At 35.3% G+C, this 14,790-nt stretch overlaps 1 protein-coding gene across 1 annotated transcript; it reads right to left on the minus strand.

Moving 5' to 3' along the window:
- Window positions 1–775: 775 nt before the first annotated feature.
- Window positions 776–12,570, minus strand: LOC140165324 (QRFP-like peptide receptor). Its single transcript, XM_072188660.1, has 3 exons — window positions 12,072–12,570; window positions 2,646–3,256; window positions 776–1,140 (listed from the first exon to the last, which is right to left on the minus strand). The coding sequence occupies exons 1-3, from the start codon at window positions 12,310–12,312 to the stop codon at window positions 910–912; spliced, it is 1,083 nt and encodes a 360-aa protein (XP_072044761.1). The 5' UTR covers window positions 12,313–12,570; the 3' UTR covers window positions 776–909.
- Window positions 12,571–14,790: the final 2,220 nt, after the last annotated feature.

The raw sequence follows: 14,790 nt of genomic DNA on the forward strand, positions 1-14,790 counted from the left end.
TGTTAAATCGATCGTGTTACCTACGAATACGTTTCCTCACCTATTATAAAGCGTTAGGTGTATGCTATAAATTCTTAATATTCCAGAAAACAGATATCCCACTCTTTCTTATGCAATATATAAATTGATTCATACTCATTTGATAAACAAAATACAGAAACTGACCTAAACTTCATTTTCAAAAAATAAACTAGCATACATTGAATATGATCATATTGTTCGCGTTATTAAAATGAAAACAAATATTTTCTGGTTGCGCTAGCATTTTCCTGACACCCTGTGGTATACAACACACGATAAAAGCATTAATGGAAATGTACCATTTATTTTAGATTGATTAGTATTGTGATAGTGAAAGCATCCTAGTGGTATTCGTAGGTAACAATGGGTATTGATGTCACATTAACTATTATTTTTAGTAATGGCACTTTTGGTTCCTATAAGGTCAACATGCCCTCAATCAATGGGCAAATTAAGGTTAGCAACTATTTTAAACTGTTGCGATTTGGTAGTTCACAGCATCTTGCGAATGGTAGTGAGCTTTGGCAAAAATTGCATTGATCATTTCATAGCGAGCGTGTAGAAGAATTTAAATATCACAGATATACTTTTGTAGGTCATGTGGTTCTTGAGTTATGTTATAAAGAGGGCTGAAACAACGACACTTTTGTGAAACGTACATAACTCATTAACAACAATAAATCAAGCAAATTTTCAAAGTATATGATTTGTAGAATGAACTTTTGCAAAACATTAAAGTGTTATTTTTCAATAATATATTGATTTAGACAATGAAAATGATTTTTTTTTCTTGGTTGCTTCGACCAACAAAAGATCGCGTCGGAAAAATAATATGGAGGCATTTGTACACTTTTGGAGGGATTCAACCATTATACTTCATGAGTTTTTTTAAGAGTTTGCATCGGTGCGTGATTCTTCCGTCATAGTGGATGCTCCCACTCGGTTGCTTGCTATATCACCACATCGACATGATAAAATTGCTTTGAAACCCTCTCGATATTTGGCATTGAATGCCGCATAGATAATGGGGTTTAGCAGGCTAGAACCAATAGCCATTATAAGTTTCACAACATGTTGTATTGATCCCCACAGTGCTGTATCATCCGCACCGGTTACTTCCTGTTAGAAATAAAAGGGAAAGGAATTAACAGTCAGATTTGTCAATATAGTGTCTTTTTTTTCTTGCAAATTTATGAAGTACATAAAAATTATATACCTCATGGGCTCAAAGCATAATATCCCTCCGTAAAGTCTCAGTATGTCATGTGTATCTCAGAACAAAAGATAATTTATTCTATTTAATAAGTAGAGTACTTGAATATACCAGCTTTAAGTCGTGTTCACACGGTCGGATATTAGTGACTTAATACCGGTAATAAGTGATTTATTACCAGTAATAGTGAATAAGTAACTTGTGTCCGACTGTGTGAACACGACTTTACAAACTGTGCTTACACTCAGTACGTTACTGAACAGCTTCTATTGTTATGCATGGTCGCGCTAAAAGTCGATCGATACATCAACTCAATTCAGAGATAAACCTTTTTACTATGAAATTAATATTCTCGGTAAAATATAAAGCAATAATTATTTTTTCTCCAGTAATGTCAGTTCAAAACATGCTTGGACATACCTTTTTTTTAAATAATCCTGGTGTTAAAATTAGGCATGAAATTGTGAAATTTTATTTTTGATTTTTATAGGCCTTAACTTTGCCCGCGAGCTTTTTTCGGAATTAAAAAACGTTGACCCCAAAAAAGCTCGCGGGGCAAGTTGAAGCCTGTTTTACCTAAGTTTAACATCAAGGTTTGAAAAACTATACAGTACCAGCATTGTAGTTTTCTTCTGACATTTACCTAAGAAATGAAAAGTTTTGCTTTTCATTTGACCGAGAAAATTAATTATGAAAGTGAAAAGGTGTAACTAAAAATTTTGCTAATTTCAACACCGAATTCGATCGTTTCAAGCGCCTAATAAAGTGAGTGGGTCTTGTTTAACAATAGCCATCGACTGACTATTAGTCTGATACGCTATCTCTTCCACAACGGATGCAAGCCAATTTGATATTATGCAGTTTCTGTCATGTTGCTAGGAAAATAGACTGCTATAGGCTGATGACAGGTCATCGGTCAGGTTATATGTCACCAATTGAGGTCACATTTAGGCTTCCATTTTGATGTTTGAACAACATATAATAATAATAAGGCATTAACATTTTGACTACTTTGTCCTTTACTAGATACATACTGATATGGCATATGATGGATATAATAACATACCTTGGGATTTAAATTGTGAGTATAATTAGCTCATCCGTTTTAGATGAGAAATCAGTACCACAGGGTTTAAAGTTTCATAGAATTTTCAATTTGCATCGTTTTTTCCAATTCTTATTGCAAATCATTCTCATTATAAATTTCCCCCCTAGTTTATGGCATTGCCATATCATTAACATGATAACAAATTAAAATTAACAGAGAATCAAAATGTTACCTGCCAATTGGGCTAGTACTTTTAAAATATTACAAGTTCGACAGACAGCAAACGTCTGTCAAGCATTGGCAAGTGGGCATGTGTAAAAGTCCAGCCCTAGTAATCAACAACAGATAATTATTGACTCTCACCTCTCTCACGAATATAGCGAAATATGGAGCCCAAGCAACAGCGAATACGAAGACCACCATCAGCAACATCTTCAAGATCTTGGATTTTCCTTTGCTAATCGCACCACCACCTCCTCCACTCACTCCATTCTCCAAATTGGCACTAATTTCTTTCGCTTTCCTCCTTATAAACAGCCATATCAGTAAGTAATTACCCGATATAATCAGCAATGGTAGTAGGTAAGCCAAAACAAATAAAATGGTAGCATAGACTTTTTCGAAGTCTTCAGCAATTCCATGAGACCCACAAGCTAAGTATGTATCATTTGGGTTAAAACCTGAACCAAAGTCAATGATTTCATTGGAGCCAGATTCGTCTTTGATCTCCCCTGAGCCTGACGCGTAATACTCTTTCTCGTACACCGAATACTCGTACAGAGCTGGCGCTGCCAAGATAAGGGATAAAATCCAGATTGCACCGTTCGCTGCAATGATTTCATGTGAGGTGCTGAATTGAGGTTTGCTGTTGATTACGGCAACGCGTCTATCGTGTGCAATGGCTATCATGGTGAGTATCGAGGCAGCTATACAAAAGTTGGGTAAGAACATCACCAGCTTGCATCCTGGATTACCTGTTTCAGAAATAAAAACCTCAAAGTTAGTATTCATTGATACATTAATTGGTGCTTCTTAATAAGTGCTTACTTTGAATTGCGAGATCGTTAAAAAAATTCACACATGCACCGCCACTCAAAAACGAAGCAACGGAATGCTGACATTATGTAAAACAATCAATCATTATTATCATTATTTGCGGGATAGGAAATGAAGTGCAGAAAATAACTAAATCACCTTTAAAGAGGAGTGGTGTAACAAACCAGTTCACATCGAATGCTGGTACAAAAAAAAGGTTACCTGCTTGAAGTAACAAATATCAACTGACAATTCGCCGTAGTAGTAGTGATGTAATAGGATTATTACCATAGCAATAGGTTTACACTATTTTTGAATGTATTGCTCGGCACTATAAATTACTTTGATAATCTATGTGTATTGCATATAGATTATTAAAAAACAGGGATAAAGACTCATAATTCTATAGAATATCTGTAAGATAAATGTCTTTGAAAAGAGCGATATTGTATTCAACAACTCTTCCTATACCTTTGTACAGGAGCCAAGCGTTGTTAAACGGTGATGAATACACACTTTTACTGTAGCGTATACGCGAACGCGAGCGAGACTACGCGTTACGCGAGAGCGCGTAAAATTCGTCATGCCTGGAACCTTTGTGCGTATGCAAGCTTACAAGTTGAATTCAGTATTTTCAGGTAGCGGCTAAACTTGGCCGTTTTATTCTGTAGTTTTATTGCTGATATTAACAGAGAAATCATCGAAGTTTTTGTAAGACTTAGTGACAATGATTACCTGACATTTCCTCGTAAAATAATCGTGAATTATACGATCTTTAGCTTCTTTTCGTTGTTGAAAGGGATTCAATCATGTTTCACCGTTGTTCATCACCGTTTAACAACTCGCGTCCGGCGCGTCTGTGTGGTTTACCATCTACATCGAATAGATTAAAGAAAGGCGATTAACCTTTGTATGATCGATCCAAGCAGTCGACATGGTGTTATTTCAATGGTTAAATTAAGTGCAACCCTTATAACAATATTGGTAATCTTACTAATAAATATTAACTCCAAAGAAGCGGAAGGAAAGAATAGATTTGTCACACAAAATCCATATTATAATGTAATGTAATTCCGTCAGTAACATGACGCTTTAGCTATGTAAAACTATGTGTGTATTTGGCTGTGCGTGCACTAACTAGGTACGGATACCGGTACCCTGAGAATTAAAACGTTGTATTATTCAATGGAAAAACATATTCAATAAGAACAACAAGGGAATAAAATAAGTGTTATTATTGTAATCGTATCTTTAAAAGATGATGCAATGGATATTTATATATAACAGTGTAACTCTCATTGTTTCTTTGACATTATCATTATTACGCTACCGGTATGATGCACTCGTGAGATTATTCAATCCCTCAAGTAAATGCCGAGGCACGACATTTGCTCGCACTCCTAAAGAAAAATATCAAGCGCTAAAAAACTGCTATATTTCTTCTTTGTTTTCTTTTTTACTCATGACAATATCTGAGTAACAGTAGTAAAGCAAAAGATGCGGATAACACAAGGATAATGATTTTTTACTAAATACACCTGCGGGGAAAGTCGTTTTTTACGGTCAGTGTAGTCCTAGAGTGGCCCTAGGGGGAGGAGATTTAACAGTAGTCCTATTTTATAGTCACTATGTAGTTGTAAAGGGGACTTTTATTCTTTACGGGGAGGGTGCTTACTCCCATCACGCCCTCAGCAATTTCATCTTCCAATGGTTACAACGTGCAAAGATTTCAAGTAAATCTTAGTAGTAGTAAGAGTATGAGCGGCGTGAGCCGCGAATATTCTTACAAACTAGTAGCACCCACCAAAAGTAGGAGGTGTGCTCTTATAACCAACTGTCCTGGTCTCAAACTTGTCATCAACTCCAATTTGTTTATCTATAAACCTGTCACCAATTCCAATTCCTTTACCTTTGACAAGAGTTGATCTATATGTAGGGACAAGGCAGATAATTGGGGAAATCATTTCATGGGTCTGAAGGAGCAAGGTAGGGTCATTGTATGTGTCTGGATTTATAGACTGGTTTTGACAGTTTGTTAATGTGTGACAGCCTTGATTTCTTCCTATACATTCATTTCCCATTTTTGCCTGCTTTCTTACCTTCTTCCTTTTTCATTTCTTCATTATTTTCTTTCCTATCTTTCTTTCTTGCTGTTATTCTTTCATTCCTTCTTTTTATGCATTTCTTTCTTTCTTTCCTTTCATCCTTCCTTTCTGTTTTCATTTTTTTTGTTACTTCTTTTTCCTTCCTTTCATTTTTCATTTTTCTTTCTTTCTTTCCTTCCTCCCTTTTTTCTTTCTTTTTTTCTTTCTTTCTTTTTCGTTCTTTCTTTCTTTTTCTTTCCTCAGCTTTAACCATAGCATAGGCCTTCATATTGTGATGTTTCAAACATAAGGCGAATATGGTACTTGTCTGTTGTCAGGTGGTCTCTTAGCAAGAATGATCTGGTTAGTTTTATATGTGAGGTGAAGGTCAGAGTCAGTGGTTGTCTTTGCAAATCCAAAATATTGGGTATTGGTTTTACAGTAGGCCTACCTAGATGTTTACATCAATCTGTCTCAAAAATCTGTTATCGGTCAAGTATGTCACATATCTGTTATCACTTACTACTATTTAATTGAAAGTGTTCTCCTATAGAAAGTTCTCTTCCAAAAAGACAATGCACAGTTCATATTGCATTGTACAATTTTAATATGGGAAATTATAGCACTGCTGGAAAAGGGTACGGTGTGCTACTACTAACAATCAAGTCTAAACTCTATACATTTTCAAACCGCGAAAAACTGGCTACTACGGCATGATTCTATTACACGGAGAATCACGCCCCAACGGTGATTATCAGATAAAATTGCTGCTGAATTAGAATTCAGCAGCAATTTTGAGGTGTGATACTCCGAGTAATCATGCTGTAATAACAATATTACGTTTTTTGCTTGTTTTATTACATTGTCTATTATCAAATAGTATCGAGCAATATTTCAGCTGTTTTCATTAACTATAATTATATTATACAAATGTAAATGTATTGAGTGAATGTTCTTAGTCATCCAATAGTTTTGGGAATAAATCTAACATTTGAACTTACCGTCCAGCTAGCTGGTCAGTTGCCTGATGAAATCTGGTGGTTCCAGACGCAACGTAGTAAAGTTGCAAAAAGTAGGTTCCAGTATTAGATTTATTTCCAAAACTCATTATTATATTAACTCGATTTGTAAGCGTTGTGATTGTATTAAAGATACAAATGCATTTTAACTTTAACCAATTACTTTTAAGTTCTTTCGCAAAGCTGAAAGTTAAAAATAAAGACACCGAACCTTTTTGTCGCCAACTAATTTCGTATTAGTTTCCATGGTGCATGGTGTTCAAGTACGAAGTGGCATTTCCATAGCAGGTTTAAAATGCTTCGCCTTTTGCTAATATCTCTAGACAATGTCTACATAAATGTATTTTGGGCATTTTTTAGGAAAACATTAAATTTAATTGCAGTTCTTATATGCTCTGCATCTTCGTTGCTAAAAATCAAAACAATTACCAAGAACAAAAACCAACGATTTGGTTGACGTGAGGCAAGTAAGGTGGTAGGTGATTTCCTTTTTTCCCAAAAAAATTCCGCAAAAATGAACGCACAGGATGCTCCCGGTATTAGAAATAAGTAATAAGCATTGTAAAGCGTAAACATTTCTAAACCATTTTGTCTGAAGTAATTTTGTGGTTTATTTGAACGTTTTAATGGACAGGTATTGTGTATTAACCAATCCCTCTTGGTACCCGGGGGGCACTCCCAGGTGACGCGTATGTAGGGCTGTTAGACCTCCTTTTTCAGCGGTCCCCATATTTTTGGCGAACACATGCTCTGTCACCCGAAGACCCCTTATTTTTCCATTTGATATTTCACCCAAAGACCCTTATTTTTCAATTTGAACGCTAAATTTCATTTGTCACTGATTTTGTTACTTATTTTGAAAAAACAAAGAAATATGAAGCCATTTAGAACTATAGAAATTCGATGTTCGAGGTTTCTGTGGCGCTGTTTCGGCTTTCACCCGAAGGTTCCATTTAAAAAAGGCATGTTTTCACCCAATGACCCCCATATTTTTTATATTTTGCTCTCACCGAATGCCAAAAATCATGCTCTCACCAATTGACCCCATAATGTTTACATTTTGCTCTCACCGAATGCCCCTTACTGCGAAAGTGCCAGCCCTACACATATCCATTTCATATTGAAGTGCCCCCGGGCCTGGTTGACCATGTTGACTTCCATTTAACGGCGCAAAAAATGATAACAATATTAACAAATTCACTTGAAGGTGATTCACAAGGAATGTCCAAATCTGTCATTTGTACCGTGATATTGTGGAAATTCAGAAATTGTAAAAATCTTTTATGAAATTTGCAATTTGGCAATTGCTCGTCGTGGTCAAGGTATATCAGAACAATTCGCCTATAAACGAATTCAACGAGCCAAGTCAGGGTCAGGATTTGGTCGGCCATTACTGTGTCCCGGCAGCACCAAACTGGTGTTGTGACTGCCTAATTGGGTGGATTAAAGTCGTTAAAAATCGATGGTCTTTTGTGTTGTAAACTGTCATCATTCTTTTGTCTACGCGTAACACGGGTGATAGAATGCAGTTTAAAATACCCTCCAGGGTCGCATCATTTCGCATTTTAGGTGAGATGGAGCCGACGGGGACCAGCTATGGCTGCCATTGAGGTGTAGGAATGCGTGAAATTGGATTCGTTTATACTTGGGAACCAAACCCCATATCTGGGAAGCAATTGACGTGTCGAGTTACAAAAAGTTGGCATGGCAGTAGTGATGTAACCATGGTAACAGGACTAATTACCATAGCGATATGTGAAAACAATGTTTGAATTTATTCGACGTAGAAGTGATGATGATGATTAACTATCATAGCAATAGGTGAATGCAATTTTTGAATATATCGCACTACACTAGTGCGTTCACGCGGTACCTCTGCATTGAGCCTTAGATGTTAAAGAACAGGGATAAGGACCTAGATCGTAATTCTATAGAGTATTCACAACATGCTGATCACTCTCATCTGTAAAGTTAGTATCTAGGAAAAGTGCGGTATTATATTCAATTATACACAGTTGATGAGTGCCAACGGACTGCAGCATCTATTCATCTATTGTTTCCGAATGAGCGCTGACATATTGGAAAATGTTGCAAATCAATATTCATGAGAGTGTAGACACTCAATGGTTATTGTTATACGAGACTGAGACAATACAAACGATCGAATTTGGTGTTGAAATGGGCAAACTTTTGAGTTACACCTTTTCACTGTAAAATTAATTTTCTCGGTCAAATGAAAAGCAATAATTTTCATTTTTTTCAGTAAATGTCAGGAAAGAACTACAATGTTTGGTACTGTATATTTTTTTTCAAATCCTGGTGTTAAACTTAGGTATGATTAGGTTCGATTTTCACAGGCTTCAACTTGCCCCATGAGCTTTTTTATTAATAAGTATTCAGAAAGTCCAAAACAATATAAAATCTTTGAAATAACTCACAAAATTATCAGAAAGACAACAATGCCACACGTTTCCAATATTTACACTTTTTTGTGAGCGTAGCCCGACCCAGTTAACAAGTGTAGCACGACCCCCTTTGCCATGGTAAAAACGTTAGTGCTTCTCTCTCACTGACAAACGTCTGTAATCCTGCAATTTTCTGTGAATCTGTAGAGAACATATCTAAACCTAAATCTGAAATTGGGAGGTTTGTGATTAAATAAAAAGGTATTTTGAAGCTTTTTTCGCCACGGTTTCTGTGCCGAATGTGTGCAAAACTTATTAGCATGCATAGGCGTTCATTTTATATCTCTTGACATGAAAACGCAGTGTTTAGCTTATTATAATTAACCCTTATAATAAGCTAAACACTGCGTTTTCATGTCAAGAGATCTAAAACACATAAGGAATCAATTTCGAGCAAATTTAATGGGATGTGCTCACAAAGGCGAACGTTACCTTTCAGTTTTCTTCATATTTTGTCGATATTTCTGAAAAGAAAATGGTCCCCGATTTTCAACCAGATTTATTTTAAGTTTAGGCTACCTTTACAGATTTTTTTAAATTCTCACCGGATCTCTGAAAGTCCTTTTAACCAAGATTGGTCGGTAGCAGCTATTTTGCTAGGTAGGAAGTTAGGGAGCTATATTTGAAATGAATAATAATAAATTAATGAAAGTCTTGAGGAAATTCATTATTGCTGAAGAGTCCAAAATTGAACCCTATTCGTTAAATTTCACCTTTTAGCATGTTTGTAAAATACAGAATTTACGTATAAAATTTTTGATACAGCCTGTCTCAAAATAAATTGTGCAAGTGAAAAGCGCCCTCTTTGTCAATTACAAAATACTTTTATGACATGATTCTTACATCAACGTCAAGGGTGCAGTCTTAGCTTTCAAATGCCGTTTGTTCTGTTCAATTTGCTTTTTTCAATCTCGAGGTATGTTTACGAGTAATATCACAATTGTGCCACTTTACTAGGGAAGGGGGCTGTACATGTAAATCAATGATAGCATCAAGTCTTGAGTTCCTTCATGAAAGCAAAAGAATGCATCGATTACACAACAATACAATTTTATTTTACTGTTTTTTGCTGTTTTATCATGGTACAGGTATAATGATTTTCTTTTTCCACTTGAAACAGATTCATGTACATGTCAATGATTTTAACATGGTAAATACCATTTTCTTTGTCACTCAAGACAAACAAATATTGCACACGCTGTTGTAAAATTAAAATCATGTCAACAAAATTTTACTGAGCAATTGTTACGTAATCATTTTTAATCCTACAAATGAATGTTCTTTTATTCACTGTACTGTACAGGTATTTGGATATACAGCCTGTCTCAAAAAAAAATTGTGCAAATAAAAAGCGCCCTCTTTGGCAATCAGAAAATACCGTTATGACATGATGCTTACATCAACGTCACGGGCGTAGTCTCAGCTCTCAAATGCCGTTTGTTCTGTTCAATTTGCTTGTTTTAATCTCGAGATGTTTTGTTAACCAGGAAAGGTAAAATCACAATTGTGCCACTTTTACTATAGGAAGAGGGCTGTAAATGTAAATCAATGACAGCATCAAGTTTATCAAGAGTTCCTCCGTGAAATCAAACGAATGCATCAGTTACACAACAATACAAAATTGTTTTTACTGTTTTATCATGATACAGGTACACTTAATCTCTTTTCCCGCTTAAAACAGATTAAAAGATAAATAAATATTTCACATTATGCTTTAAAATTAAATACATGTGCATGTCAATGATTTTATCATGGTAAATACTGTTCTCTTTGTCACTCAAGACATGTTAAAAGACAAACAAATATTGCACATTTATAGGTTAATGAACGCGTGTTACTTGTTGGGAGAGAAATTAGACAAAGTAATGCACACGCGCTGATGTTGATGCGTCTAATTAGACGCATCAACATCAGCTATCATTGATTTACATGTGCAGCCTTCTTTCCTAGTAAAAGTGACACAATTGCGACTTTACCATTTTGTTGTTAACTAAACATATCTCGAGATTGAAACAAGCAAATTGAACAGAGTAACTGGCATTTGAGAGCTAAGTAAGACTGCGCTCTTGACGTTGATGTAAGCACCATGTCATAACAGCATTTTCTAGTTGGCAAAGAGGGCGCTTTTCACTTGCACAATTTTTTTTTGAGGCAGGCTGTACATTCTATTCAATTTTCTAAAAAGTGGCACAAAAGGGTTTCATACATTTGTGTTTTGTGAAGTAAACCAGAATGACGGAAACAAACAGCATTTGAAAGCTAGGAATGCTCACTTGATGTTGATGTAAACATCATGTCACAACAGTATTTTCTAATTGCCAAAGATGGCGCTTTCCACTTGCACATTTTTTTAGACAGGCTGTATGTCAATCTGGCAATCGACCTTTTCATTCCAGTTATATCAGGAGAAGCAATAAGTACCATTCAGTGATGACGGATATTAACGCACGCAGACCAGAAAAAAATTGGATGAACGAATCTTTTGAATTTCCAAACTCATTTTTAATACAAACTGTGTCAAAACGCTTGATGTTTATAGAAAATCTTGCTTCTTCCAAATGCAACATTAGATCCTCTTGAAATGACCATAATGTAACTAACCCCTCTTAAATAATGACCATTATTCAAAAACGGGTAATTGTATTACAAATCAGAAAAATACGTTGGAAGTAGAATTTATTTCTGCACATTTTGACACCTCATTTGCATAATTGACTAAATATTGACGTCACAGCGTACATTTAAAGCAATGTAACCCAAGATTTGAAAGTTGCAGTATTGATTGTATTGATTTTGTATTCAGTGTAATGGAAGGAAATTTGTGTAATGATATCTGAGTGTTTTTGTATTGTAAAAATTTGTATGTAATTGCAAATCTGGACTTCACTACATTAAATTGACCGGTGTTTTATTGTTTTCTGGGCTATCGTATCAAATGAGGAATCAAAATGCGCAGAAATAAATTCTGCTTCCAACGCATCTTACAGATTTGTAATACAATAGCCCCTTTTTGAATAATGGCCATATCTAAGGGGGTTAGTTACTTTTTTTGAGATGTTTATTTGACTATCTATGACTCTACAATAATCAACAAATTTCGCGGATCCTACGTTGCATTTGCAGTCTTGTCCATAATTACTGGAAACCAATGGGTACCAATCATTTTGATACAGCCTGTATACTCACCTAACGTCCACGACTGGCCGATTGTAGAAGCCGCTAATGTCAATGGCATAGATATACCACTATAAACCAAATCAGACACCGCCAAATTACCAATCAATGCATTTGTGGAGTTAGCAAATTTCTTGAATGATCTCATGATGACAATCAATAAGACAAGAAAGTTACCAACAAAGGCTAAAGCACTCATTACTGTCAGGACCGCGAAGGCGCCAGATGGCAGCGTCTTTGTTGTAGCCGTCATAATGTGTCCTCAAAATAAAACTGCTTGTAGATTTATAAAATACAGAAGAAAATGATGCGTCTATATCAATACATTGTTCATCTCAAGATTTGTTTGTTTTGAAGGTGATTTTCCTATTATATATTCTCTGATCATGAAGCCGTCATCTCGAATACCTTCCGTTGATTTCAAAAGTTGTTTTTTAAGAGTAAAGAATGACATGACAATCTTCATTAATGTAACTTGTGAAGTTTAAACAAAAGTGCAATATTATCACATTATCGCGTCATGAAACTGATAGATTTTGAGCAAAAAGTCAATGGTATTCCATCGTTGCACACAAATCTCTGCACTGGCAAGCTGACGTTTTGCAATCTTTATGAATGCCAGAATGAGTTGAAACACATCTGCGCATGACGCTGACGATTGAAAGTCATGCGCCTGTAGGGAAGCGTATTTGAAACGTATATTTTGACCTTCTTGATTATTAGGAATCAGAGACGTCATCTGAATCATGGTGATCATTCTGCACAGAAACTGAACACCATTATTTCACCTTCGCTACCCATTTTGAGTCTAATGACACGATACACGGTAGAATGCAAGTGTCTTCATTACTTTCGCGGAATTCTATTATGGCAAGCTTTTCATTCAAATACTTGTAACAGGGCCATGGAATATCGCCTTCAATATCAAACTGAGGGTCATCACGTACCAGGGAGGTAAATAGCAGGAAATTTTTGCCCATTTCATTTTGCCCATCCAGTCAATTCAACTTGCCCATTGCCTATTACCTAGTTTGCCCCAATATTGTGGGTATCATTATTATCAATAAATTAATAAAATAAATGTATTCACTTTATAAGGGCAATTCGTGATCCACAGCATCATCCCCCACTTTTCTCAAAAATACAAAAAATTTCTTGCAGATTTATTCCTTTAGCAAAAATATCGTGTGGGTGGGGGTGCGTGTGTTTTTAGTAACAGATATTCGTATCTTTTCAAAACATTAGAAAAACGCCACTCAGCCAAAGCAGATAATTATAATTATTTTTCTAATCTGTTGACATGGGTTTATGATACGAAGTTTCACAGACAAAAAAATAAAACATGACTTCAATTCCAAAATTACAAATATTACCCTTCTCCGCTAGCAATAGTAATAGTTATAGTTATTCTGCTTTATAGCTTTTACCTATATATGCTATTTTGATATATTTCCCCGATATTTCCCACCCAAGCCGGTTAATAAATTTATAGTATTTGGCAGTCAAATTGCCAACCTGAATTATGTTGACCTAATTCTGAAATGCACGCATTATCATGGGATAAAATTTCACATATATCATGCTGTCACGATAGATTCATTTATTAATGCACTCATAATTATTACAACATTACATCAACATGATCAATGCATGGTTATAAGTAGTCTCTTTGCAAAAATATGACTTTTTAATAACATAATGTAGGCTAATATGTCAACATAATCAAAACAAGTATCGATTTCATCAAAAAGCTGCATCATTTTCATTAAGGTGCGGGATTGTAACTATCTATCTTATTCTGACAAAATATCTAATTAGCTTTAGCTATTAAGTCATTTAGATGTTTAACCCTAGAACTACGAAGGGGGTGAATCACCCCCCCCCCGAAGATTTTTTATCCGTCATAAAAAAACCGCATGCATTTACGGCCAAATGACTTAAGCTAATCGTAGATCCATCCTTTGCGCTCATTTTAGTGATAATATTTTACCTCAGCGCCTTACCCGGGGTGGGGGGGGGGGGGCTGGGGTGGTTGGGGTAAGGCCTCAATGATTTAAGGCCTCAATGATTTTCATATCGCTCTTGTGGAATTATTCCAAGAGCTACTGACTTTCTACTTGTTAGGTGAAAATAAGGCTAATTAGGATTTGGATATTTTAGATAATTTGGATATTCTTAGACCTAATCAGGATCACTTGGATATTTCAGATTTTAAATACATGAACTTGAATACTTAATAGCATACTAAAGACATTCGTGAAACTAAATTAAACACTGCTCCGAAAAATGTGTTTACCCATCGAAGATATCTTCTGACTGGATAGTATTTTCAACTATTATTTTAATCAACTATTATCAATGACTATCAAAATATCATAGTGTGTGCATCGTTCTTTAACAGTGCTTTCAACTGTTTTTAAACAATGTATTTTGAAAATGTTAGTAGAAAAAACCTTTAGTGTTTTCAGCTATTATTTCAATCAACTATTATCAATCACTATCAGAATATCATAGTTTATGCATCGTTCTTTAACAGTGCTTTCAACTGTTTAACTATGTAATTTAGAAAATTTGTTTTCAACTATTATTTCAATCAACTATTATCAATGACTATCACAATATCATAGTGTGTGCATCGTTCTTTAAAGGTTGTAACTATCTAAATTAACAGATATTTCTCTCTATCCTACAACACATAAATTATCTAAAAATATTTAAAAAAAGTTACAAT

Source organism: Amphiura filiformis, chromosome 1, assembly GCF_039555335.1.
Source record: "Amphiura filiformis chromosome 1, Afil_fr2py, whole genome shotgun sequence".
NCBI lineage: Eukaryota > Metazoa > Echinodermata > Ophiuroidea > Amphilepidida > Amphiuridae > Amphiura > Amphiura filiformis.

What these genes read in the sequence shown, in the direction of transcription:
- LOC140165324 (XM_072188660.1), bottom strand. Translation starts at nt 12,312, where the DNA reads ATGACGGCTACAACAAAGACGCTGCCATCTGGCGCCTTCGCGGTCCTG. An exon ending in CGGCCAGTCGTGGACGTTAG is followed by an intron (nt 3,257 to 12,071) that starts GTGAGTATACAG and finishes TTTCTGAAACAG; the next exon opens with GTAATCCAGGATGCAAGCTG. An exon ending in TCGCTATATTCGTGAGAGAG is followed by an intron (nt 1,141 to 2,645) that starts GTGAGAGTCAAT and finishes TATTTCTAACAG; the next exon opens with GAAGTAACCGGTGCGGATGA.